Source organism: Catharus ustulatus, chromosome 16, assembly GCF_009819885.2.
Source record: "Catharus ustulatus isolate bCatUst1 chromosome 16, bCatUst1.pri.v2, whole genome shotgun sequence".
Classification (NCBI taxonomy): Eukaryota; Metazoa; Chordata; class Aves; order Passeriformes; family Turdidae; genus Catharus; species Catharus ustulatus.
Genome location: NC_046236.1, coordinates 15,575,248 through 15,600,873, shown reverse-complemented (window position 1 = coordinate 15,600,873; position 25,626 = coordinate 15,575,248). Strand labels below are relative to the sequence as shown.

The 25,626-nt window shown below is 58.2% G+C and overlaps 2 protein-coding genes across 4 annotated transcripts in view; one reads left to right on the top strand and one right to left on the bottom strand.

Annotated features, from left to right (window-relative positions):
- The window catches only part of CASKIN1 (CASK interacting protein 1), a 28,209-nt gene extending 21,574 nt beyond the window's left edge, over positions 1–6,635 (top strand). For both annotated transcript variants that reach the window (XM_033074272.1, XM_033074271.1), the window contains 8 exons: positions 912–999; positions 2,220–2,317; positions 2,433–2,543; positions 2,614–2,715; positions 3,136–3,274; positions 3,345–5,450; positions 5,554–5,947; positions 6,303–6,635. In XM_033074272.1, the coding sequence (XP_032930163.1) occupies positions 912–999; positions 2,220–2,317; positions 2,433–2,543; positions 2,614–2,715; positions 3,136–3,274; positions 3,345–5,450; positions 5,554–5,947; positions 6,303–6,399 (3,135 nt within the window). In that variant the 3' untranslated portion in view covers positions 6,400–6,635. The remainder of the gene's footprint in view (positions 1–911; positions 1,000–2,219; positions 2,318–2,432; positions 2,544–2,613; positions 2,716–3,135; positions 3,275–3,344; positions 5,451–5,553; positions 5,948–6,302) is intronic.
- A 1,759-nt stretch (positions 6,636–8,394) lies between these two features.
- Positions 8,395–25,626, bottom strand: part of TRAF7 (TNF receptor associated factor 7) — a 30,140-nt gene continuing 12,908 nt past the window's right edge. The window contains exons 1-18 of one of the 2 annotated variants that reach the window (XM_033074369.2): positions 22,818–22,952; positions 22,472–22,588; positions 21,180–21,272; positions 19,506–19,539; positions 18,064–18,247; positions 17,347–17,481; positions 16,074–16,291; positions 15,805–15,878; positions 15,217–15,265; positions 14,958–15,085; positions 13,265–13,347; positions 13,138–13,177; positions 12,773–12,889; positions 11,664–11,786; positions 10,484–10,603; positions 9,783–9,914; positions 9,586–9,705; positions 8,395–9,062 (exon numbers count right to left, since the gene is read on the bottom strand). In XM_033074369.2, the coding sequence (XP_032930260.1) occupies positions 9,048–9,062; positions 9,586–9,705; positions 9,783–9,914; positions 10,484–10,603; positions 11,664–11,786; positions 12,773–12,889; positions 13,138–13,177; positions 13,265–13,347; positions 14,958–15,085; positions 15,217–15,265; positions 15,805–15,878; positions 16,074–16,291; positions 17,347–17,481; positions 18,064–18,247; positions 19,506–19,539; positions 21,180–21,272; positions 22,472–22,519 (1,713 nt within the window). In that variant the 5' untranslated portion in view covers positions 22,520–22,588; positions 22,818–22,952 and the 3' untranslated portion in view covers positions 8,395–9,047. Of the gene's footprint in view, positions 9,063–9,585; positions 9,706–9,782; positions 9,915–10,483; positions 10,604–11,663; positions 11,787–12,772; positions 12,890–13,137; positions 13,178–13,264; positions 13,348–14,957; positions 15,086–15,216; positions 15,266–15,804; positions 15,879–16,073; positions 16,292–17,346; positions 17,482–18,063; positions 18,248–19,505; positions 19,540–21,179; positions 21,273–22,471; positions 22,589–22,817; positions 22,953–25,626 lie in introns of those variants that run through there. The other variant, XM_033074368.2, reaches the window with a different exon arrangement.

Genomic DNA, 25,626 nt, shown 5'->3' with positions numbered 1-25,626 from the left:
GGCACACTGCAAACAGCATGGCACACTGCAAACAGCATGGCACACTGCAACCAGCATGGCACACTGCCACCATGCACTGCTGCCACCAGCATGGCACTCTGCCACCATGCACTGCTGCCACCAGCATGGCACACTGCAAACAGCATGGCACACTGCAAACAGCATGGCACACTGCCACCATGCACTGCTGCCACCAGCATGGCACACTGCAACCAGCATGGCACACTGTCACCAGCATGAACACTGTCACCATGCACTGCTGCCACTAGCATGGAACACTGCAAACACCACCATGCACTGCTGCCACCATCATGGCACACCGCAAACAGCATGGCACACTGCAACCAGCATGAACACTGTCACCATGCACTGCTGTCACCAGCACAGCACCCTGCACTGCACGTTGCTCTGACACCCCTGGCACAACAGCCCTGCACCGCCCCTGCACTGTCCCATCCCTGCTGATGGCACTCGCATCACCCAGCACCCGCCAGCCCACACCTCCTGGCACCCTGCCTGCCATGCCCGCCTGCCCCTGAGCCACACCGCGCTGCCAGCCAGGGGGGCTCCGTCCTGTGGGCACAGGGGACCCCCCAGCCCGTGCCGGCAGCCTGGGCTGGGCATGTGCCAGGCTGGGTTTGGGGTGCGGCGGTGCCGTGGGCTCCTGCTGCCGGCAAAGCACCATCTGCTGCTCCCGCGGCTCCCGCTCTCCCCGCTGCCACCAAAATCTGCTGCAGCCCTCCCTGCCCACCCTCGCCCGAGCTGGTGGCACCCGCAGCACCCGCAGCATCCACGGTACCCGCGACATCCGCGACATCCACGATATCCACGACATCCGTGACACGCACCCCCGGCCCGCTCCGCCCGCCTCACTCCTGCCTGCTCTCCCCCCTTCCCGGGGTGTTTTTCAGCTGCTGGCAACGGTCCTTTCCCAGAAGGCTTCTGCGCAAGAGTCTGCCGTGGGCGATGGGCCGGCCAAGGCGCAGGACATCCCCGCAGGTGCGTGCTGCGGCCGCCCGGCTGCCGGAGCAGGAGGAGCCCTGGCCGTGCCGTGGATCCAGGGATTTGTCTTTTTTTTTATTGCCACGGCACCCGTCGCCAGAAGAAAAACGTGTGGGTAAAAAATGACTCTCTCGCCTTTCGGCTGCTGCCAGGCCTTCTCCTGCCTCGGTTAGTGGGGGCCCGCGGGGGGCGGGGGGCGGCGTGGGGCGGGCAGGGGGGGCACCGCTGCTCCCCGGCCCCTTCCCTTCCCTGGCCCCCCCGCCAGCCCTGCTGGAGCCCGAGCGGGGGTCCCCCCCCTCCACCGCCGCCTGGGGGGCTGCGGGGAGCGCGGCCACGCCACGGGGGTGCCCACGCCACGGGAGTGGCACGTGCCTGGGAATCGGGGGGACAGACGGGAGATGCACACGTGGGGGTGGGCGTGGGGGGGATCCCAGAGCTGCTCGGGCTGCGGGGACGGGAGGAGGAGGCTGCGGGCAGAGAGACCTGGGGAGGGGGATGCGCTCAGGGGAGGGGGTGCGCACATGGAGGGGGTTGGACACGCGGGGAGGGGGCGCAGACGTTGCCAGGGAGAGGGGGAAACAAGCTGGAGCAGACGCAAGTGGGATGCAGACGCGAGGGAGATGCACACGGCAGAGGGATGCACATGTGAGGAGGATGCCCACGCGAGTGGGATGCAGATGCCCGAAGGATGCACACACAAGGAGGATGCACACACACACTCACACACTCACACGCGGTAGATGCAGTTGCTGGTGGGGGGAAAAAGGCTTTTCTTGCTCAGCCTGATAAAAAACATGAGGGAAAAATTTCAGGGCAGCCCTCCTTACCCTGGAGGGTGGGCACCAAGGGATGAACAGTTCGTGCAAACCTGCCTGGCGGGTGGCAAGGCCAGAGGATGGGGGTTTTGGGCAGAGGGACCCCTCTGGATGCTGCCTGGGCACCAGGGGCTCGCTCTGGAGGAGAGGTCTGGCTGAGCCCCGCTGCTCGGGGCCGTGCTGGGTGCAGCAGCTCGCCTGCCCCTCCCCGAGGAGCAGCACCCTGTCCACAGCACTGCTCCGGGCTGCTGTGCTGGGTGGGTGTCACTCTCCTGTGCCTGCCTTGACCCTGCCAACCTGGGGGTGTGGCTGTGGCATCCTGCCCAGGGCAGGGCTGGGCTCTCCCTTCTACCTGGCCAGTCAGGGCAGCTCCAGCCCCGCTGACCGCTGCCCCTCCGGCAGGTTCGTCGCGGTCGCAGAGCGTGGCCAGCTCCCCCTACGCCCCCCAGCCCCCCGCCGAGCCCCAGCTGAAGAAAATGGAGCCACCATCAGAGGGGAAGGTGAGTGGGGTACTGTGGGGGGGACACGTGGTGGGGACAGCCTGGGGGACATGGGGAGGAGTGGCGGGTCCCCATGCCCAGAGCTGCCCCGATCCGTGTGTCCCTCTCGCCCCAGAGCTCGGAGGCCGTGTACCAGTGGCTCTGCAAGTTCCAGCTGCAGCTCTACGCACCCAACTTCATCAACGCCGGCTACGACATCACCACCATCAGCCGGATGACGCCGGAGGTGGGGCCGGGGGCGGTGGGAGGGAGGCACGGCCGGAGCAGGGCGGCACTGACCCCCCTCTCTGCCCCAGGACCTCACGGCCATCGGGGTCACCAAGCCGGGGCACAGGAAGAAGATCGCCTCCGAGATCAACAACCTCAACATCCCCGAGTGGCTGCCCGAGTACAAACCGGTGAGGGCTGCGCAGGGCCAGGGGGACAGAAGTCACACCCATGGTGGCAATGAGTCCCCTCCTCCCTTCCAGGGTGGGGTAGCACTGGACAAGGGTGGGAGCTGGCTCCATGGTCCCAGAGCTGCCCATGTCCCTCCGGAGAGCTCCCCAGGGAGCATCAGGCTGGTGCCAGCTGTCATCCATGTGGATGTGGCACTGTGTCCCCTCACGCCCCTCCTGCCCCAATGTCTGGGCACACTGAGAGGCTCCCCATGGGAAAAGGGCTGGGAATAGCCCAGGATGCTTGTGGGGCACAAGGACAGCACAGGGACAGGGAGAGTGCCCTGGGGCTGTGATCCCCCAGCAGGGTGTGGGTGCAGGGTGGTGGGGCCGGACCCTGCTGCCAGCTGGGGCTGAGCTGTGCCCTGCACCCCACCCCAGGCCAACCTGGCGCTGTGGCTCTCCATGATCGGCCTGTCCCAGTACTACAAGGTGCTGGTGGAGAATGGCTACGAGAACATCGACTTCATCACCGACATCACCTGGGAGGACCTGCAGGAGATCGGCATCACCAAGCTGGGTAAGGCCCCGCGCGCGGCGCCGGCTGCGGTGGCCTTGGCGGTGACACTGATGGCATGTGCCGCCCCCAGGCCACCAGAAGAAGCTGATGCTGGCGGTGAAGAAGCTGGCGGAGCTGCAGCGAGCCGAGCTGGGCAAGTACGAGCCGGGCACGCTGAAGAGGAAGGCGTCGGGGCCGTGCCCAGAGGTGCTGACCATCGAGTCCCCCCCGCCGGAGCCGCCCGAGTGCCAGTCGCCCAAGATGACCACGTTCCAGGACAGCGAGCTCAGCAGCGAGCTGCAGGTGGCCATGACGGGCGATGGCCCCGAGGAGCCCCCCGAGAAGGCGGCGAACCCCCCGGCCCCCGGTTACCGCTCGCCACCGGCGCTGGGCGGCCGCGCCCGGCTCATGAGCAGCTCGCAGGAGCTGCTGGGGGACGGCCCGCGGGGCCCCCCCGCCGCTGCCATCTCCAAGAGCCAGGAGTACCTGGCCGAGGGGGCCGGGGAGAGCCCCCCTGCGCCGCCCAAGGAGAGCCGCCCGCCCCGGCACGGCCACCCCGTGAAGCGTGCCAGCGTGCCCCCGGTGCCCGGCAAGCCTCGACAGCCCTTCCCAGCCTCCGCCGGGCAGCTGACACCACCGCAGACCCCCGGCAAGGCACGACCCTCGTCCCCACAAGGCCCGGCGGCTCCTCACGCCACCGCCAAGGTGAAGCCCACCCCGCAGCTGCTGCCGCCCGGCGAGCGCCCGGCATCGCCCCGCTCCCTGCCCCAGTCGCCCACGCACCGCGGCTTCGCCTATGTCCTGCCGCAGCCCTCCGAGGGCGAGGCGGCTCCCGCGGGGGTGCCCGTCCTGCCCGTCTCGGTGCCCGTGCTGTGCCTGCCGCCGGCGGGCGAGGGCGAGGAGGAGCCGGGCAGGCCGAAGAAGCGGGCGCACAGCCTGAACCGCTACGCGGCCTCCGACAGCGAGCAGGAGCGGGACGAGCTGCTGGTGCCGGACGCGGGGCCCTACGCCACCGTCCAGCGCCGCGTGGGCCGCAGCCACTCGGTGCGGGCACCCGCCGGTGGCGACAAGAACGTCAACCGCAGCCAGTCCTTCGCCGTGCGCCCCAAGAAGAAGGGACCCCCGCCGCCCCCTCCCAAGCGCTCCAGCTCTGCCATCTCCAGCGCCGGCATGGCCGAGGACTATCCCAAGGAGGGTGAGGGCGAGGCGGCCCCGAGCGCCGAGGGCGAGAACCGCCGTGAGCAGCGGCGGGCGAGCGACCTGGGCGGCAGCGTGGACACGGGCAGCGCCGGCAGCGTGCGCAGCATCGCGGCCATGCTGGAGATGTCCTCCATCGGCGGCGGGGCCCGAGCGCTGGCGCTGCAGAAGCCACACGTGGCAGCCGGGCCGGGGCCAGCACCGGCCAAGGTGCCCGATGGCTACTACCTACAGCCCGGGCCTCCCCCGGGCAGCCCCGACCGCGCCCGCGTGGCCACCGTCCTGGCCACCGTGAAGCATAAGGAGGCCATCGGGCTGGACGGGGAGGTGGTGAACCGGCGCCGGACCATCAGCGGCCCGGTCACCGGGCTGGTGGCAGCCGCCCGCCGTGAGCGCACCGACAGCGTGCGGTCGGAGGCGGCCGCCGACGGCCCCGGCGAGCGGCTGCGGGTGGAACGCGGCGGCTCCCCCGACGGCATCCCCTTCGCCGAGGACGGAACCCTCACCATCAAGCAGCGGCCGCGGCCCCTGGGACCGGCCCGGGGGGAGACGGGCGAGGGGCTGTCCCCAGCCCATCGCCACGGGGACCTGGCCAAGGTGGAGGCCAGCGCCACGCTCAAGCGGCGGATCCGGGCCAGGCAGAGCCAGCAGGACGGCGTCCGCTTCGTCCTCACCGAGTCCGACACCGTCAAGCGCCGGCCCAAAGCCAAGGACAAGGAGGCGGCGCTGGAGCCGGCCACGCTCGCCGTGTACCAGAACGGCACCGGCACCGTGAAGCGGCGGCCGGCCTCGGAGCTGAGCGGGGCTGAGCCGCCTCCCACCCCGCCGCTCGCCGCCCGCCCCGACGGCCCCGAGTTCGTCCCGCCGCCCGCCGAGCCCAAGAAGCCCTTCAAGCCGCCGGTGTCCCCCAAGCCTGTGCTGACGCAGCCGCCTCAGAAGATGCCTGGACCGCCGGTGCCCGTCCCCAAAAAGGTGCCCATCCCAAGCCCCGGTAGCCCAGGTAGGTGCCCCGCCAGCCCCCTGGGACGGGCACTCCGCGGGCCGGACGCCGAGGGTCCCAGCCGGTCCCGCCGCGCTCCTGCCCCTCTCCCTTCTCTCCGCAGAGGTGAAGCGGGTCCATGGCACGCCGCCCCCGGTGTCCCCCAAGCCCACGCCGCCCCCCACGGCGCCCAAGCCCCCCAAGCCCCACGCCGCCATCCAGTCGGTGAGCGCCAGCTCCACGCCCGCCCCGTCGCCAGCCCGGCAGCTGAGCCCCGCGGCCAAACCCTCCAGCACGCCGCCCTCGCTCTGCTCCAGCCCCGCCAAGCCCCTGTCGCCCGGAGCGCAGCCCCAGCAGGTGCCGGTGAAGCCGCCCCGCTCCACCATCGCCAGCCCGTCCGTCGACAGCGCCGGGCCCGAGCTGGCGCAGCAGAAGCTGGAGGAGACCAGCGCGTCCCTGGCCGCAGCGCTGCAGGCTGTGGAGGAGAAGATCAAGCAGGAGGACAGTCAGGCGGCAGAGTAAGGGGGTGCAGGGGGGGCGGTGGGGCCCGGGGAGGGTGTGAGGACACTCGGCTGGGACCCCAGGCTGTGACACCGCGGTGGGAGTGGGATGGTGCTGGGGAACATCAGGGGACCCTGGCTGGAACCGCGCTGGGGAGGTGACACTGAAGGACATCTTGCTGGAGCAGCATGGGCAGGGGGACCTTGGCATGTGGGTGGGTGGCCTGGGGCCTGTCTGGGAGAGGGGACACTGGGGACATGGACCCAGAACGCTGTGGCACTGGGGCACAGGAGGGCCGTGCCATGGGGCAGGGGGAGCTGTGCTCTGTCCCCATCCCATGCACTGCCCTGACCCGTCTCTGTCACCCCCCAGCTCGGCCGTGGAGTCGAAGAGCACCGTGAGCATCCTGGACGACATCGGCAGCATGTTCGACGACCTGGCGGACCAGCTGGATGCCATGCTGGAGTGAGGGGCGCCAGAGCCCCGAGAACCTCAGGGCTTACGTGGGCACAAGGGCACAACGATCCACGACCCCCCGGCCCCGCCGCCCTCCCCCCGTCCCCTTTGTACAGCCGTCCCCTCCCGGACATCCCGTCCCTCGGGGTTTGCACAAAGAAGAAGATACCTCAGGATTGTGCTCACGGACTCGGCGCCGGCTCCGGCAGGACTCCCTTTTGCAGAAGCAAAAAAAAAACAAAACAAAAAGAAATAAAAACCACAGAAATAAAACCCAACAGAAGAAACAAAGCAACACGCTCCGGACCGAGGCGTGGCCGGGGGGTCCCGGCTGAGCTGGCCGGTGTCCCCGTGCCCTGCCAGCCCCGGCGCCGCGGGTCCCTGTGACCCCAATGTAGCACAAGCCCTGCCCGGCGCGGTGGCTCCGCCAGCCGCGTGTCACCGATGGCGTTTGCTGGTGGCGGGCAAATGCACTTGGGTTTCTTTGCTCCGTTTTTAATTTAGATTTTTAAACGTTGTTTTCTTTCTCGGTCGGCGTTGGCGGGGGCGGGCAAGGCTGGCGGTGGCCTTGGGGGGCAGCGGGACGTGCCCCTGCCCGGCCCCTCCCCGCCCCGGGGACAGGACGGTGATAAGCTATTAAAATAAAAAAAAAGTATTAATTTATTGGAGGGGAAAAAAAAAAAAAAGAAAAAAAGATATAAAGCAGATTTCCCCCAACCCCAAAATAATAAAAAGAAAGAAACTTTAACAAATATATATTTAAAAGATTTAAAAATATTAGCAATTATATATAAAGCAGTTTAAAAGAAATCAAGAGAAAACTGGATTTTAGCTTGAGAAAAACTATTAGATTATACTAAGCTGTGTGTCTTGTGGCAAACTCATTCTAAGAGTAGCACAATATTTACCTTTTCTCTGGGTGGAAGGTACGTGCGAGCGGTTCTGGTCGGGTTTTCCGTTGGAATTCAGTGTCGCGTCTTTCTTTTTCCACCGTTACGAACTCAAAGGATGTGCCTTGTTTTATGGAGGTTTTTGTTAATTCTTAACCACTGGAGGTGTTTCATTTCTTTTGGAGTGTCTTCAGGGTTTGGTTAGGTTTCTTTTTCTCGCTTTTGCTGTGGGTCTGTGTCTGGGTGCGTGTGGGTGTGCGTGGGTGTGCACGCGGGGTGCGTGTGCCCGGTGCGGGAGCACCGCTGTAAATTCCTGTACAAACTGGAGTTGGAGTCTGGTTCAGTCGCTTGAGTCCTGATGAATGCATTTTTTGCTTGTGGTTTCCAAACAAAAAGTGTTGCTGTTCCTTTCTTTTCTCCAGACGTGGAGTGGTCTCTCCCTCCTTCCCTCTCCCTCCCTGCCCTGTCTCCCCCGTCTCTCCCGTTGTGGTCGCTGATCCAAATGTGTTTGGCACAACTTTGAAATTTCTTTTTGGAAAAAAAACAAACAAAACAACAAAACACACACACGAAAAAAAAGACTTTAAAAATAACTTAAAAAAATAAATAAATCACCCGCCTGAAAATATCTGTTAAAAAAAATATGTATCTAAAAAAAAAAATCCATAAAGTTCTACATGATGGATATATACATATATATATTTTTTATGATTAAGTTATGGACTCTGTATCGTATCCCATCTGTCCAGCTCTGCATCTTGGTGCTGCTCCCTGCTCTTCTGTGCTTAGATTTCACCTCTACTCGTCTTTATTCTTCCTATTCTGAATTGTAGATGGCTCGTGGTGCTGTGAAGACGTTTGCTCCTATACCAAGTCTGGCAACAAATATTTAAACAAAAATAAAAAAAATAAAACCCCTGCTGGGCTGCCACCACTGTTTGTGTCCCCAAGCCCTCCTGAGTCCTCGTGGTGTGCTGGGTGTTTGTGCTGCACGGCCCCAGGGCACCCCTGGGTGCCTCTGTGGGGTGCTGGGCTCTGCCTGGGATCTGTCCCCAGTGAGGTGCCTGGGCCCTACACCCCAATTTTCATCCCTGCAAGAACTCACACTGAGCAGGAACAACTCTTTCTGCTTTTATTGTCAATGAAGAAATAATCAAATCTATATTACAATCTTAAAAACAGTAGAAAATGTGAGTAAAAATGCAACGGAGGCTTTTTGTCTTTAATGTGGAGACCATTATTACAGGGTGGTGAACAATGGGTTTGTGGAACTTGATTTGAGAACTAGCTGTGGCATAAAAATCGTACCTGGCTACTCAAGGAAACACCTCTTCCCAGATGGATCGGCCCAGCGCCTTGGCAGTAAAATTAAATACTAGAGACAGAAAAGGGTCAGGTGCCCACCCAGGGTACAGCCTAAAGCTCAGTCCTGCCACGGACAGGGGGGTCCAACTGCTGTCCCCAAGGCCCAGTATCACCCCTGCCCCAGCCTGGGGGTGTCCCCAGCTGGGGGGCACAGGCAGAGGAGGGCACTGGCACTGGCACAGCTTCCTCTGTTCCAAACATCTGGGGCAGGTCTGGAGTGTCCGTGGGGCAGAGCTGTCCAGAGCTGCCAGCCAGGCCCGGGGGAGCCGGCCCAGGGGCAGCAGCAGCAGGCAGTGGTCGGTGCAGGAGGAGCTGCAGCAGTTGTTTCAGTGGTGGGGTCACCCACAGGCCGATGGAGGGGAGAGTTTTTGGTCTTTCAGTGTGCAGGACTCGTGTGACGCTCTCGTTAGCACGTCCAGACCTGCAGACAGACAGTGACAGCCGAGGCAGTGACTCCTGAGCTGTGCTGGGGGCTTCTCCTCATCCCCCAGGAGCCTCCCTCTGGGCTGCCAGCACCCACAACACTGTCAGGAGGGAAACCTCCCACCCGTGGAGAACCATCCCCTTGTTTCAAAGAATCCCAGAATCCCTAAGATCGGAAATGACCTCCAAGATCATCCAATCCAACCTGTGACTGATCCCTACCTTGTCACCCAGCCCAGAGCACTTGGTGCCACATCTAATCATTTCTTGGACACCTCCAGGGATGAGGACTCCACCACCTCCCTGGGCAGCCCCTTCCTTAGCAACCCTTTCCATGTAGAAATTCTTCCTGATGTCCAACCCAAAGCTCCCCAGGCTCAGCTCGAGGTTACGCCCTCTTGTCTGGCCACTTGCTCCCTGGGAGCAGAGCTCAACTCTCACCTGCCTCCTAACTCATTTAATGCCCTAATTCCAGCACTGGAAGAGCCCAAACCATGCAGGAGAAGCCTGAGCAAACCCACCTTTACAGTGCTGTCCACGGCGCCGGAGAAGAGGCGGCCGCGGGACACGGCCAGGGCGGTGACGCTGCCCTGGTGGCGCAGCAGGGTCTGAGTGCAGATCATGTTGTCCATGCTCCACACCTGAGGGGACACAGGGAGTGTGAGCCAAGCCCAGAGGGACAGGGTGGCACACAGGGTGACACAGGTGACACACGTACCCGGAGCGAGCGGTCGTAGGACGCGCTGAACACTTTGGTTTGATCGGGCGTGGAGATGACGGCCAGCGCGTACACTGTCCCCACGTGCCCGGTCAGTGTGCGCACCTGCTCCTTGGTCTCGATATCCCACACCTGCAGGGACAGCTGGGCTTGGGCACTGCACTGGGCTGGGGCACCCACATCCCCTCTGAGAGGTGTTTGTGCCTCCAGGTGCAGTGTCAGGGTGGGAGCTGTGCCCGAGGGATGGCAGAGTCAGGGGCTGTGTCCCAGGGACAGGCAGAGCCAGGTGCTGTGGCTGAGGGGACAGACAGAGCCAGGTGCTGTGCCCAAGGGGACAGACAAGAGCCAGGTGCTGTGCCCAAGGGACAGAGCCAGGTGCTGTGCCCCAGGGACAGACAGAGCCAGGTGCTGTGCCCCAGGGACAGACAGAGTCAGGTGCTGTGCCCCAGGGATGGCAGAGCCAGGTGCTGTGCCCCAGGGATGGCAGAGCCAGGTGCTGTGCCCCAGGGACAGAGTCAGGTGCTGTGACCCAGGGACAGACAGAGCCAGGGGCTGTGCCCAAAGGGACAGACAGAGCCAGGAGCTGTACCCCAGGGATGGCAGAGCCAGGGCTGTGCCCCAGGGACAGGCACAGCCAGGTGTTATCCCCACACCCCTGTGCCCCTTCCCAAGCCAAGCAGCCCATCCCAGCTGGTCCCTACGTGGATGAGGTTCTCGTAGGTGCCACACACGATGTGGTGGTTGGTCACGGCGATGGAGTACACGCTGCCTCCCGATGTCTGCAGCACGTGCACACACTCCAGGTTCCTGATGTCCCAGATCTGAGAGAGATCAAGCAGAGGCAGGATGAGACCCTTCTCCAGAGGGGAGATCCCTCACAGCCATTCTGCCCCTGTGCCCAGATCACACTTTTAGGGACAAACCTATCTTGCTGGGAATGCTCAGCACTGAAGAGCAAATCCCTGTTATCTTATTCAGCTGCCCAACTTTAAATATCCAGGCTGGAAACGTTGTGTGGAGACTTCACACCCTCTGTGTGTGACTGCACACACAGCCCAGTCCTTGATAGCACTAATACCCAACACAGACAAATTAACAGAGGTTCATTAACACCGAGAAGGGCAACTTCCAATTTTCTTGTGTCCCCCAGATGCTGAGAGATGAGCTATTCATCAAAACCTGAGCCAGCACAGAGGAGGGAGGGCACTGGGAACCCTCACATGGATTTATGGTAACTGTGCAGCCAGACAGTGACCTTCCCCCGTTATCAGCAGCAGTGTCAGTGCAGATAAGGCTGTGGCAGCCACGAGGCGCCATGGCTGAGGCCCCAGTTTGTCCCAGGGAGCTTCCCCAGCAGCTCCCGAGGCCCAGACTGCAGAGATGGAATCAGCACAGGAAAACCCCACGTGTCAGCAGTGCTCTCACACCCCAGCAGTGCTCTCACATCCCAGCAGTGCTCTCACACCCCAGCAGTGCTCTCACATCCCAGCAGTGCTCTCACACCCCAGAAGTGCCCTCACACCCCAGCACTGCTCTCACACCCCAGCAGTGCTCTCACACCCCAGCAGTGCTCTCACACCCCAGCACTGCTCTCACACCCCAGCACTGCTCTCACACCCCAGCACTGCTCTCACATCCCAGCACTGCTCTCACACCCCAGCACTGCTCTCACACCCCAGCAGTGCTCTCACATCCCAGCAGTGCTCTCACACCCCAGCAGTGCTCTCACACCCCAGCACTGCTCTCACATCCCAGCACTGCTCTCACACCCCAGCACTGCTCTCACATCCCAGCAGCTGCCTGTGGTGCTGCTGCCCCAGTGCAGAGCACGGAGAGGAACAGGGAGAGGTGGCTCAGGTGTCACCAGTGCCAGGCTCCCACCTTGATGGTCTGGTAAGATCCACTGTAGAGATAGTTCTGGGAAGCCACCAGCGCTCGAACCCAGTGGTTGAGACCTGTCAGCTCCTTCTTCAGCTTGAGCTCAGTACCCACAATATCCCACACCTGTGGAAAGCAGGGACACACACACACAGGGAGGAATGTCAGTGGGGCAGGGGAGCAGTGCCCACCCTCCCAGCTCCTGTGGGGATCCTTGTGCCAGCCCTCCTGCCTGATGGGAATTGCCTGATCCCAGTGACTTGCTGATAAAACCCAGAACTGCTGAGGAAGCACATTCCCTGAGGGAGCCAGCCTGGAGCCTGCATTATTGCTGGCAGAGACCCTTCCCTAGCACAGCCACGGGCTGCAAAAGCTAAACCACAGCTGCAGCAGGAACTGCCCTGCACTCCCACAAAGCACGCAGGGACTGGCAGATCTCACTCCCCCCACTCTGTTGGGCTCACTGGCAGCAAGTGGCCAGGGATGACAAACCCAAAAGGCCCCAAATTCTCCTTGTGCTGTGTGGCTGCTCCAGCCTTGAGCCCTCTCCAGAGCTGAACCACTCCAGGCCCCAGAGAAAGCAAAGAGCACAGTCCCCTTACAGATGGACGGGCCCATAAGCTGTCTCACCAGGAGCTGGAAGCAGAACCACGGGAATCTAGCCAAGGCTTTAAAGGGCAGCCTGAAAAGCTGTTCCTGATTTCTGCATGTTTTAGGCAGGGAATGCAGGCTCAAGATCTTTTGGAGGCGGTTTCAAAACAGGCAGCCTGAATCTGCAGCCAGTTCTGGAGCCCAGACACAATTCCCAATGGTCTGTTGGGGGCCTGAGGACACACACGCTCAGGAACTGCCAGGATACCCCAGCTGCAGCCTCAGGTGTACAGAGTTGGAAGAAATACAGTGTTTTTGCAGCCAGAGAACAGCTTTCACTTGAGCACAGAGCATGGGCCAGACCTCTGCAGTGCTGGCTGCTCTGTGGCTCAGGAGACCTTAGCAACAAGGTCACCTACAGGTGAAATGAAAATGCCACTTCCTTCCTCTTTGGACACTTCTGCCTGAGAGTTTGTATTCCTGGCCCCCAAAGCAGCCCCAGAGGAGCCCTGGAGCTGCACCTTGATGGCTTTGAGGGAGCCACTGAAGAGCATGTTGTGAGAAGAGACCAAAGTGCAAACAGGATTGTCGTGTGCTCGGATGGTGTTCACCTTCTGCAGGTTTTGAATATCCCAGACCTGCAAGCAAGAATCATGGAATGGTTTAGGTGGGAAAAGCCCTCCAAGATCAGGGGGCCACCCTGTCCCAGCTCAGAGCAGCAGCCTCCTGCTCCCAGGCAGGAGCTGGGAGTGGGAAATCCAGCCCACAGGAACCCCCAGCCCCAATCCAGGAGTGGACACAGCACAGGAAGGTTCACAGCCCCCCAGCCCTGGCAGAGCAGGGACAGTCCCTGCTGCAGAGCAGGCTGTGGGTGCCCTGTACTCACAATGATGGTGCAGTCAGCAGAGCCACTGTACAGCTTGTTCCTGCAATGACACAACAGTGACAGCAGGGTCACCCAGGCACAGCACCGTGTGCAGGGTCCCCAGGGACAGGTGCCCCTCCTCACTCACCCCTGGATGCAGAGAGCCAGCACAATTCCATCATGACCCTCCAGGGTCTTTTGGCACTTGTATGTGGTACAGGTATCCCACACCTAACAGAAAACACAGGCAGAGCTGGAGACTGGGCAGGATGGCAGCACCCAGAGGAGGAAACAGCTGGGACTGCTGTCACCTGGGCACTGCTGTCCACTGGGCACTGCTGTCACCTGGGCACTGCCTATCCCCTGGGCACTGCTGTCCCTGGGCACTGCTGTCCCCTGGACACTGCTGGCCCTGGGCACTGCTGGCCCTGGGCACTGCTGTCCCCTGGGCACTGCTGTCCCTGGACACTGCCTGTCCCCTGGGCACTGCTGTCCCCTGGACACTGCCTGTCCCCTGGGCACTGCCTGTCCCCTGGGCACTGCCTGTCCCCTGGGCACTGCTGTCCCCTGGACACTGCCTGTCCCTGGACACTGCCTGCCCCTGGACACTGCCTGTCCCTGGACACTGCTGTCCCCTGGGCACTGCTGTCCACTGGGCACTGCTGGCCCTGGGCACTGCTGTCCCCTGGGCACTGCTCTCCCCTGGGCACTGCCTGGCCCTGGACACTGCTGTCCCCTGGGCACTGCTGTCCACTGGACACTGCTGGCCCTGGGCACTGCTGTCCCCTGGGCACTGCTCTCCCCTGGGCACTGCCTGGCCCTGGACACTGCTGTCCCCTGGGCACTGTTGTCCCCTGGGCACTGCTGTCCCCTGGGCATTGCTGGCCTGGGCACTGCTGACCCCTGGGCACTGCCTGCCAGCCTGGAGTTTTGGTAGCAAAGGGAAAGGACCCTGCAGAGGGTCAGGCTGAAGCTGAGGAGACACAGGCCAGCAGCAGGAATCAGCTGCTCCAGCTCTGCCTCCCTCAGCCCAGGCCAACACAACACACTGAGACAAAGGAGCAGCTCTCAGGTTCCTGTTTTAGCAGTGCCCACTCCATCCCAGGGCTCCAATGGACAGCACAGCTTCTTCTGCCACTGCAAAGGTTTCTCCCCTGAGCACCACTGCTCCCTCAAGAGGAACATGGGAATGTGGTGCCCAGAGCAGCCAGGACAGGGGAGAAATCTGCTTTCCTTCCCTAACATACAGCAACATCCATTTCCTTCCATGTGGCTCCAAAGCCAAGGAAACTAAAGCAAAGCTCTGCTCCTGGCAGGGTTAGTCATGGCAGCCCATGGGGCTCCCCAGCCTGGCCAGCAGCCACCAGCAGCCACCAGCAGCCACCACAGTGACACTGGGAAGGGCTGCTGAGCCTGCACCGGGGCAGTGCTGTCAGTTTGAGTTACTGAAAACAGGACAAAGGAAAACAAACATGCCATAAAACAGGGAAAGGACACATTGGATCGGGGACAAATGTTCTAATATGACTTTTCATAACAAAGGAACATAAAATCAGAAGCTGAAATAGTCCTGAATACCCTAAATGCCACATAAAGCAAAACCAGCAGCTGCAGGAATGAGATTCTAATCAGGGCTTTGCAAAGATCTCTGTTTGTCTCTCAATTTCACTAGCACATGTTTCCTTGCAGAGAATTTTGTCCAACTATAATCACAAAGAATCATTTGATTCTTTGGAGGAAACTTTAAGAAACGACGTCTGCCTACCCCACAAATGAACTCAGCTTCTGTTCTATTTGTGGGGAACAAATGCAGGAGGGGCATGGAAGAGGGAAGCTCTTACCTTAATGGTTTTGTCTGAGGAGCCACTGAAGAGCAAGTCTCCTATGGAGTACACACACAGACACCACACGGGGCCCTGGTGGCCCACAAAGGTCCCCTTGCACTTGAAGATCTGCTGAGGATCATAGGCTGCAGAAAGGAGAGGCAGGTGAGGGAGGGACAGCAGTGCTGCTCTGCTCTGACAGCAGCCAGGAGGGCTCCCTGGGCATCCCCCACACCCAGCCCAGGGCAGAGGGCACCAAGGGGACACTCATACTCACATCCAAGGATGCCCATGTTGAGCCGAGCGTTGATGTGGGAGAGCTCATCCTGAAAAACACACCAGGCTGTGTGAGCTGTGGAGCCATCCAGGCCAGCCTGCCCTGGACATGGCTTTAGGACTGTCCCCTCCACTGCTGAAACCTCTCTTGGCTTCTTGACTCCCACAGGGCCCTTCCTCAGCAGCCCACTCATCCTCTGACCAGAGGTCTCTGCTCTACTCTGGGACTGCCACATCCCTCTGTCACCTCCCTCCAGACACCACAGGGCTGTGACAGCATCTCAGACCTGCACTCAACTCCCTCTGTCACCTCCTTCCAGACACCACAGGGCTGTGACAGCATCTCAGACCTGCACTCAACTCTCCACTATTCAGAGAGGCTCAGAAACACCTCTCAGAATATACTGTCCTCACTCTGCAATTCACCACACTGCTTGGATCTGCTTATCTCCCTGCTTCCTGCAGGCAGGGAGGAGGGGACCATGCCCCTGTAAAAGGCCCAGGTTCTGGAGCAGAAGGCTCTCCCCAGTGCAGGAGAAGCCCAGCTGGGAGCAGAGCCAGCTAACTCCACCCCAGGGCCCATCCTCACGTTCAGCATGGAGGCGTCCCTGCGGAATTCCATCAGGTCCTCGCTCAGCTTGCTCTGGTTCTCATCCAGCACGTCTGCAAGAGAGGGACAGGCCCACAGTCACTGCAGAGCCACTGATGGCACCCCAGGGAACAGGCAGAGCACCCACAGCCACCCAAGCTCAGAACACACCGCTGAAATCAGCAGGGACAGCAGCCCTGACACGCAGCACCCACAGAGCTGCCCTGTCCCTACAGCTCTGAGCGCAGAGCTCGTGGGGTGATGCTCACCAAACTTCAGCTCCAGGTTCTTCTCCAGCTGGTCGATTTTCTCAGAGAGTTTGCCCAGCATGGAGCGCAGGAAGGCGATCTCCTGGTCCTTCTGGGCCATGGCCACCTGCATCTCGTGGAAGCGATCGTCCGTCTGCTGCAGGAACTCCTTCAGCCCCTCGAACTTGCACGTCTCCAGGTGGGTCTCATAGGTGTCCTGGTTCCCTATGAACGTGCACCTGAAGGGAAGGCAGATGCTGGCTGCAGCAGGGCTCACCTGGGGATTCCTTGCTCCTCAGGGGAGCTCCAAGGCCTGTGTGGGTCCCCAGCTGTCCTGCTCCTCCTGCAGCAGGAGGGACACTGTGGTTCATGATCCTTCAAAGGGTGGATTGATCATCTTGGAGGTCCTTTCAAATTTTAATGATTCTATGACCCTGCTGGGAGAGGTAACTGCAGGACAAGAGAGGCCAAGCAGCTTCCATTCTTCCAGCCAGGGCATTGGCCCCAAACTGGACTGACTGCCTGTCTGGGCAGCTGCAAGGAAAAGCAGATCTTGGCAGGAGACAGAGTGTGGTATCTGTTGTGTTCTCCGGGAGCCATCAAAACCAGCAGAAAAAACTGCAGCTGACCTCAGCAGATGCTGACCTGGGCCTGCAGCATGGCACAGAGTCAGGGCTGCCCTGCCAGGACCTGCCTTACTCTGCCCCTGCCAGGACATGGCTCAGGACATCAGAGAATTGCTGAGGTTGGAAAAGGCCTCTAAGACCATCGAGCCTACTTGTTCCCCCAAGGCCACCACTAACCCATGTCCCCAAGTGCCACTCCTACATGGCATTTACATCCCTCAGGGATGGGGACTGCAGCACTGCCCTGTGCCAGTGCTGGAAGAACTTTCTGTGAACTCTCTTCCTGCAACAGTAAACCCAAGCAGGGGCTGCCCTGGGGCTCGGGTGACAGGGAATCCCCTGAGGTGGATCAGCACTTCCCTTGCCCTGGGACAAGCCCTGGATGTCAAGACTCAAATTACTCCTGTCCTCACCCTCCTCTCTCCATGCTCTGACTCTCCTCCAGCCTGTGCACTCACTCTCCTCCTCCCTGGGCACTGTGACCTGCCTGTTCCCACCCTGGGGCTGCCTCCTGCAATCCCTGAACCCCCAGCTCAGCCTCAGGCCAGTGCACAGCACTGGGGACAGCTGCTCAGTGGCTTTGGGGCCACCCCAAGGCTGCAGCAGCCAAAAAGCAGCTCAGCAATGAGCTCAGTGCAGCTTCCCCAGGCAAAGCATCAGCTCCTTACCCGTATTTGGAGTGGGGACACTTGATGTGCTCACACTCCTTCAGGTGAGCCTCCAGGTTCATTTTGAGGAGGGGAGGGCAGCTGGGGTTGTTGGGGCAGCGCACGGGCCTGTAATCACAGCTGCTCTCATGATCCCTGTCCAGGGGAGAAGCAAAAATCAGCAACAAGCAAGAATGAATGGGAACAGCACAGATTGTCAGGAGAGCGGCAAACCAGCCCTGTGAGGCTGTCAGATGATCCAAAGCCTCCTGCTCTGAGACTGCAATTCCAGCTTTAAATTCTCATTTGGTCAGAAAATTGAGAGTAATGATAGGTCACATTTTCACAGGGCACATCTGCAGCTGATGGGCTGAGCCTTCAGTCAGCCATCAACAACAGGCAATGGACAGGGAAAACAGGGAATGCATTTAGCATGGGGAGGGAGACAGATTTCAAATTCATAAGATATAACCAATATAATTCCTTTTACAAAAAGAACTCCAAGCTCTCTACTTGACCAGGGTTTAGATGTGAGAAGGGATGCACAATGCACCCCTTATCCCAGTGCTGGCATTCAGGGATCAGAAAAAAAACATTTAAAAAACACCACAAACAAACAAAAATCCCCCCCAAAAAAAACATCATCCATCCCCTGACACCATCTGAACTGTCCCCTGAAGCCATGGGGCAGCTCAGGCAGGCTCTCCTTTCCCTGGAGAGGCTGCAAGAAGCACTCACTTCCTGGCACTCAGCTTGATGGTGAAGGGGCAGCCCCGGGGGTCCACCTCGAAGGCGGTGGGCTTGCTGCTGGCGGCGGGCCGGCAGCCGTACTTGCAGTGGATGAACAGCTCCCCGATCTGCTCGGCCACCGCGATGTTGTTCACCACCACCGTCAGCTTGGCGTTGTCCACGGGGCACTTCTCTGCCAGGGAGGGAAGGGGGCACGGTCACTGAGGGCTCAGACAGGGCACAGCATTTCTAACAGCTCCTGGGTGGAAATTGGGTTTTTCTGCTTTCTCTGGTGAGGGGTCATGGGAAGAGCTGGGAATGTTCACCCAAGGTCTACGAGCTGTTATCTTTGGTTTGTCTTGGGGCTTGGAAAAGTTCCAGTTTATGTGAATCCCTAATGATTTGAGGGAGCTGCCAATGAAAGAAGCCCCCATTGGTTCAGACTGCCTTGTGCTGGGTGAGTGTGCACAGACAGTGAGCACAAATCACCAGAGGCCCCAGCCATAACCTGCTCCTCACCCAGCCCTGGGCTCAGCTCCTGCTGCCAGCAACCACTGAAACCCAGAATCCTTTAGGTTGGAAAAGACCTCCAAGATCATCAAGTCTTGGACTGATCAGCACCTGCTCAACTGAGCTCTGCCACATCCAGCTGCTTCTGGAACACTCCAGGCATGGGGATTGCAACTGCAAAGGCTTTTGCTACACATCTGTGGGTCGGGGTTGATACAGCAGAGCACAGTGAGGGGATTAACATGCAAAGCAGAGGGACCTCTTGCTTATGGAACACAAAACTCTCTAGGCAGAAAGAGCTGCTGCTTTGCAGGACTCCCCAGGGAGCCTCCTCAGGGCTCGCTGTTCTGGTAATGCCAATGCCTTGGCTCTGTGCTGAACAACAGCTTGCCAAGAGGGGCACAGGCTCGTGCCAAAAAAAGTCTTTTTTTGCAGCCAGAGTCCAACCCAATCAGGAGCTGGTTAGCCCAGGCCAGCAGCCACAGGCTTGGGTTCTCCCAGGTTTCTGGAAGAGCTGGGTGAGCCAAAGCAGCTCAGTGGGGCTCAGTCAGGGGGCAGAGTCCTGGCACTGAGGGATGGGGGAGAAGGGGCTGATGCCAAATGTGGCCCCTGGTTCTTTATCCAGGCAGCCACAGAAAGCTTTCAGTTTGAAATCAGTCAGCTCTGGGTGAGATGTGTATTATCCTGGGATTATCCACTGCATTTTCCAGGATCTGAGAACATCCTGTGCCCAGAAGCAGGGCCCAGCCTTCTCTGCAGTGCCCGTGCTCCAGAGTGCACCATCAGCCCCCAGCCCCTCACTGCTGCAGTGGCACATCTGACTGACAGCTTGCTTTAAGCCCTTTGGACATTTTTCTGCAGGTTTCTCTTTAGGTGAAAGCAAACAAACCAGAAAACAGCAGTGTTTTGGCTGCATCACACAAGAGCAGCTCTGTACTCACCAGATGTTAAGGCACATCTCCTGCAAAACGTGTGCTGTGGAGACAGAGAGGAACAGCAGCGTCAGCGTAAAACCAGAGCTGGCAAATTATTCCCTGTGGCTGCTGATGGGAAAGGTGGGAGATACCAAAGCCTGTGGCTCAGGAGCCTCAGCAGCTGTTGTGCCTGTTTTAGCTCAGCACCACAGGGCAAACCCCAGCTGCTTGCTCAGGCAGCTCAGGGTGAAGCACAGGTCCTGTTTCTGAGAGCACTGAACACAGCTTGGAGCTTTGATGTTCTCCCTGTTCAGGATCAGGCCATGATCATGGTGCAAGCCAAAGCCAGGGGGATGTTCTGCCACACTCTGATATTCGTGGGATCACATGGAATGGTTTGGGTTGGAAGGGATCTTAGAGATCATCGAGTTCCAATTCCCTGCCATGGGCAGGACACCTTCACCAGACCAGGGCTCAGAGCTCCCTCCTGCTCTTCAACACATCCAAATCTTTCCCACCCTCCTCATCTGCACAGGGATTCTCTGCTTCACCCTCCACTGCAGCCCATGTCCCCTGGAAGCCCTTGAGGCAGGGGAAGCCTCTCCCTGTCCTTGCCCTGCCAGCCCATCACATCCATCCCTCTGGAGCCCTCTCAAGGCAGCAGAAGCTGCCCTGTCCTGCTGCCAGGCAGATGGAACAGCTGCTTTGCAAGCCCATTAAATGCTCTGTAAATTTGAGCACTTTAAATAGCTCCCCTCTCCATTCTGACAGTTTAACTTGACAAAGTAGCAAACACAATCTAACACACTAATGAACATAAAGGCTGCAGCATTTCACTGGTCCTGATCCTGTCCTGTGCATTCCCTGGAGCCTCCTCAGCCACATTCCCTGGCCACAGAGCCAGCTCTTGGCAGGGCTCTGAGTCCCCCTCTGGAGCTGTTATCTGCTGCGCTGCTCCCATGGCCTTTTCCTGCCCAGCACAGCTGCACTGAGCTCCCTCCAGAGCTGCCAGAGCAGGACTGCAGATGAAGGCAGGCTGCTTCCTGCACTGGGGTTTTTTCCACATTAAACAGTAAATCTCAGTGTCTCTGGGCAGAGCAGCTTACTGGAATGCTGCAGCCAAACTACAGCAGCTTCCAGCACTTTTGGGGAATAGCACCCTCACTGCAATAAACAATCCTGAGCTCTGCTGCTGTTGCTACAGCCCCATCCTGGTGATCAGAAGCACGTCAGAAGCATTAGAGCCATCTCAAAGCCATCCTTCTTCACAAGCAGCACAGAAGCAGCAATAATATACAGCTTCTATTAAATCCCAGTAAAATGGAATCCAGAAGAATATTCATAATACTCTGTGCCTTTCATTTGAGGATCTCAAATCCCTCTGCAAACATTAACTAAATGAAGCTTCAAGCCATTCTTGTTTTATAAGCAACACTTCCTTCACAACTGAAGCACAGCTATTCCTGGGGTGCCCAGGAGCTCCTGCAGAGCCCTTCCAGAGGAGTTTTTGACCTCATGGAAGCCACAAGAAGAGAGTGAAGATGGCCAGGGCAGGGTGGCTGACAGTACAGCTCTCCTGGGAAAAGCCATCCCACTTTAAGCAAGCCTTAGTTTTGTGTGACAGTCCCCAGGGAGAGACAGAAGGGACAGCCCAGGCTTGGCTCTGGCTCACCCAGGATATTTGGGAGAGCCCTGCCTTACCCCACAGGTTGTGATGACGGGATCCTTAAACACACTGCAGCACAGCTGGCAGCACAGCTTCACGGACGGCTGCTCTGCAAACACCAGGGGCTCCTGCAGGGCACACAGAGGGACACACACAGCCTGGGTTAGTCCAAACCTGCAGCTCTGCAGGAGGAATAACACAATCCCTCAGTGGTGAGCCTCAGGGAGCCTGGGGCACACCGAGGGTTTCATCATCTCACACAAAATTCTGCCTGGATCTGCTGGGGAAGAATTAACTTGGGAATAGCTGGAGACCCTCAGCTCATCACAAACTGGGGGCCACCAGCATGTGGCAGGATCAGCACCTGACAGCAAACTGCACAGACCAATTTCTTTGCCAATGCTTCAAGTCACCAGAACTGCACTGGCTGGGCTTTGTCTTTGGCTGGCCTGAGCACAGAGTTGTCAACATTGTACTAAGCCTGAGCTTAAGAGCAATTTTAAAGCAGACTGAGCTCTTGTGTTTTTGAAACATTCTGAAGGAAGAGCTCCTTCACTCCTTAGGAAGCACAAACAGTGTTGTTTCTGCTGCAATGGGCCTGTCTCTCCAGTTTGGTTTACCAACTAGGACAGCCAGCACAGGGCTCCAAGCACGTCCTCCCAGAGCACCACAGCTCTCCATGCTCACACTTCAGAGCATTTCTAATCAATCTCTGCAGGTCGCTCTGTCTTTTCATCCTGTGCTGCTCTCAGAAATGCAAACACAGCCCCCTGGGCTCCCAAATATGAAACACACTCTTATCCCAGATCAGTGGCAGAACGCTGCCTGACCTTTTATTCATTCAGTTTGGGGTTGGTTACTGGGTCACAAGCTAATCTCAGTTTAAAAGTATCCTCCCCCAGCATGCAGACAATTCCTTGCACCCTCCTGGGGCTTACAGTCAAGCCTGTGGGGTGCCATGCAGCCCTGAATGGGGATGGGGCTCCAATCCATAGGGAATTGTATTTCTCTTGCTGCCTGGGGCCAGACCACCAGCCTGAGCCTTGCAACCCGCCCTGCTCTGCTGCAGGGCCAGGGAATCACAGGGCAGGACTTTGCAAAGACTTACAGTTTTTCTGGGAAGCAGAAAAGCCTCCCCATTGTCCTCTCTTTCCAGGCAGGGAAACGGTACATGAGGAAGCAAAGTCAGTGGTGGAAACAAAATTAAAAGCAGGAGTGTGAGCCAGGCACCGCACTGCCCGCGAGAGTGCTCACGACAGTCCACTAAGTTACTCTTTTGACACTGAGCTTCCTAATCCTGCTCCTTGAGACAATCCCAAATACCTACTGGCTCCTCCTCTTCCTCATGGAGTGAGAACGTGGAGCGCAAGGACATGTTGGACTCGGAGTGCAGGGAGCGGACGGAGATCGCGGAGTCGGAGCGGCGCGGGGTGCTGATGGGAGGCTGCGGACACAGAGCACCTCTGGTCAGTGCAAGTCATTCCCAAAGTCCAGGAAAAGCCTTCACCTTCAGTTTTCCCCCTCCACAACACTCAGCTGCTCCACTCCCAGCTGCACTGAGCGGCCCTGCACCGTGCCCACACAGGAACCACTCGGGTTTAGCTCCCTAAGCCGGGCTGACATCGCAATTCTGAGCACATCACTTCTCCAAGGTGCATTCCCTGCACACTTACCGTGCACACCCGCAAAGCAACGGCCTGGAAGAATTAATCCTTCATGGAAAGCTCTGCAAATCTCCCCCAGAGACTGCTCCAGCTCCTGCAATGTCTCTAATCTCTGCAGCAGCACTTGTTGTTGCACTCACTATCTAACTTCTGCCAAATTTCTTTGCGTAAGTGTGGAGACTTCCTTCTATTGAATTCTCTGTGAGCCCGGCTCTGCCGCTTCCTGCTCGGGGGCAGACACCCCCTGCACCAATCCAGAGAGATCCTCTGCCTACAGCAGCCTTGGGATTGGCTTTGAGGGACTGCTGCTGCTGGAGTATTAGCCAGCAGCACGTTTCCCAGGGTGGAATATCAACCATCAGCACGTAGCCAAGGTGCCACTCGGTGTCAGAGCACTCCTGGACACTGCAGACCATGGGGGGACTGGATTTGAGGATCCAGTGTAACTGGGAGCACAGCCAGAGTGGGGTTACAGTAATTTCACAATTATAAACTGCACTTCCAGGCGCCAGCAACTTTTCATTCTTTGTCCATACATAAGCCACACCTGATTGTAACCCGCACATTACAATATAGAGTGTGATAAAAGGTATCTGTTCTGTCACCATCTGCTGAGGGTGGGGCAGTGATCCTGATCTCCGTGGGAGATATTCTGCTAATGGGCATCCATTGAAACCAGGCAGGGCAGTGTTCTTTATCTCATGGGATATCTCCTGTTCATGGCCATGGTTTATAAACCAGGCAGGGCATTGTTCTTTATCTCCATGGGATATCTCCTGTTCATGGCCATGTTTATAAACCAGCTGGGGCAGTGTTCTTTATCTTTTCACAACCCATCCTTCCTCCAGCCAGTCATTTTCTGCTCATGGCCATTGAGTCCCACTGTGGCACTGATAAAATTACTGCATCCCATTGGGAGTTGCTCCAGCCAGGGGGAAGAGCCCAACATTTCTTACCAAGATAAAAACAGAGGTTTTGGGACACTAAGGGAGCCCCTTTCTCCACTGGACTCCAGAGGAAAACCGGATTTCTCCACATCACCACTGGAGCTCCGGAGGGAAACTGCACCTTGTACAGGAGCACTGCTCCAGCTGAGCCACATCTGTCACTGCAGGAGGATGCAGCCACCATGGGATGGGACTGCTGCCAACACCCTGCCTGACGGGTGTCAGGCTGTACTCTGACTGTGTCAGGGTTTGGGGTTTGTTCTTTGTGGTACTGTATTTCTATTTTCCCTAGTAAAGAACTGTCATTCCTATTCCCATATCTTTGCCTGAGAGCCCCTTGATTTCAAAATCATAATAATTTGGAGGGAGGGGGTTTACATTCTCCATTTCAAAGAGAAGCTCCTGCCTTTCTCAGCAGACACCTGTCCTCCAAACTAAAACAGCAACTTTTCATTCTTTGTCCATATATAAGCCACACCTGATTATAAGCCACACTTTGGGTTCGGACCAAGATTTTAGTCAAAATGGTGCGGCTTATAATCGTGAAATTACTCTGGAAGAGATGCTGCTGGTGGGCTGGACAGGTGCAGAGAGGAGGAATAAAGGTCTTCAATGAGCAGAATGGATGCTTGGACAAAGAAATGGAGGAATGAAGCCAGAAGCTTCAGACACAGCATGATGGATGAGCATCTGCACGTGTCCCACTCTCCAAGGCTTGGCTGCAGCCTCTGTCACTCTCCAGCCCTGAGGAGTGCTGGCTGGAGGGAGTTCTGGAGATCTCTGGCTGCCCACTGGAAAAGGGACTCCCTGCTCTGGCACTGCCCAGAGAACAGGGAAAGCTGCACAGACCAGACTCTGCTGAGCTCCTGTCCTGCACCTCGTGAGAAAAATGCTTTTTGTGTTCCATCTGAGCCTCAGGAGCTGCATTCTGTGAGCCTGCCCTGGCTGAAAGGGGCTGACATCAGACCCAAGGACAGACAAAGGCAATGCAGGAGGGCAGTGGGGCCAGCAGGAAATTCAGCAATGAAAGCTGCAAGATGAGGTTCAGAGGCTGCTGCCCTGCCCAGAGACAAAGCATTCTGCAGTCCCAGTGCAGCCTGGCTGGGCTGCAGGAGAGCAGCAGACCAGGATCCTGCTGGTTCCTCACACTGCTCTGCTGCTTCATTTTTATGATCCTGGGCTCCAAGGAACTCAGAAATGCTGCATCTGCTTAGAAGTTAAAGCATAAATGTCTTTCCCTTAAAGACAGTGTATTTATTGACTAAATACATAAACCTTACGGAGGAATGGCTATAACAAAATAAATCCATTTTATGTGTATCCATTCATTTTATTATTTTCCTCCACTAGTAGCAGAAATTATTAAAATAACCAGAATGACTGTGCACAGTTCCCACTCTGGAGGTGACAGGGGGTGAGGGCAGCAAAGGCAGGCTCTGCAGGGAGGCAGGTTTGTCACCAGCCACATCCAGTGAGGATCACCAGCAGAGAGGGGGGACTGCAGCATTCCCAGGAGGCAGGGGTGTGGGACACAGGTTTGTGTAAGCTGTGGGCTCAGCTCCCTGTGCCCTGGTTTGGATAATGCTGATGTTCACTGCACAGCAGAGAAGGGGATGTGCTGAGAAGGATCCCTCACTCCCCCTGGGCACAGAATGGCAGAGGCTGTGCTGGCAGCTCCAGACCCTCTGGGCATCTGCAGCTTTGGTTTTGCCAAGCAAACAAGGATAAAACTCAAGAGACCTCATTTCTGCACTAAACATCAGGCACACCTTCAAACAGCCCAAGGATGGAGCTCTCAAACACCAGATGGAAGATGGAGAATTTTTTGCTGGCAATTCAACCCAGCCTCAGGCTCAGAGGTGAAGCTCCCT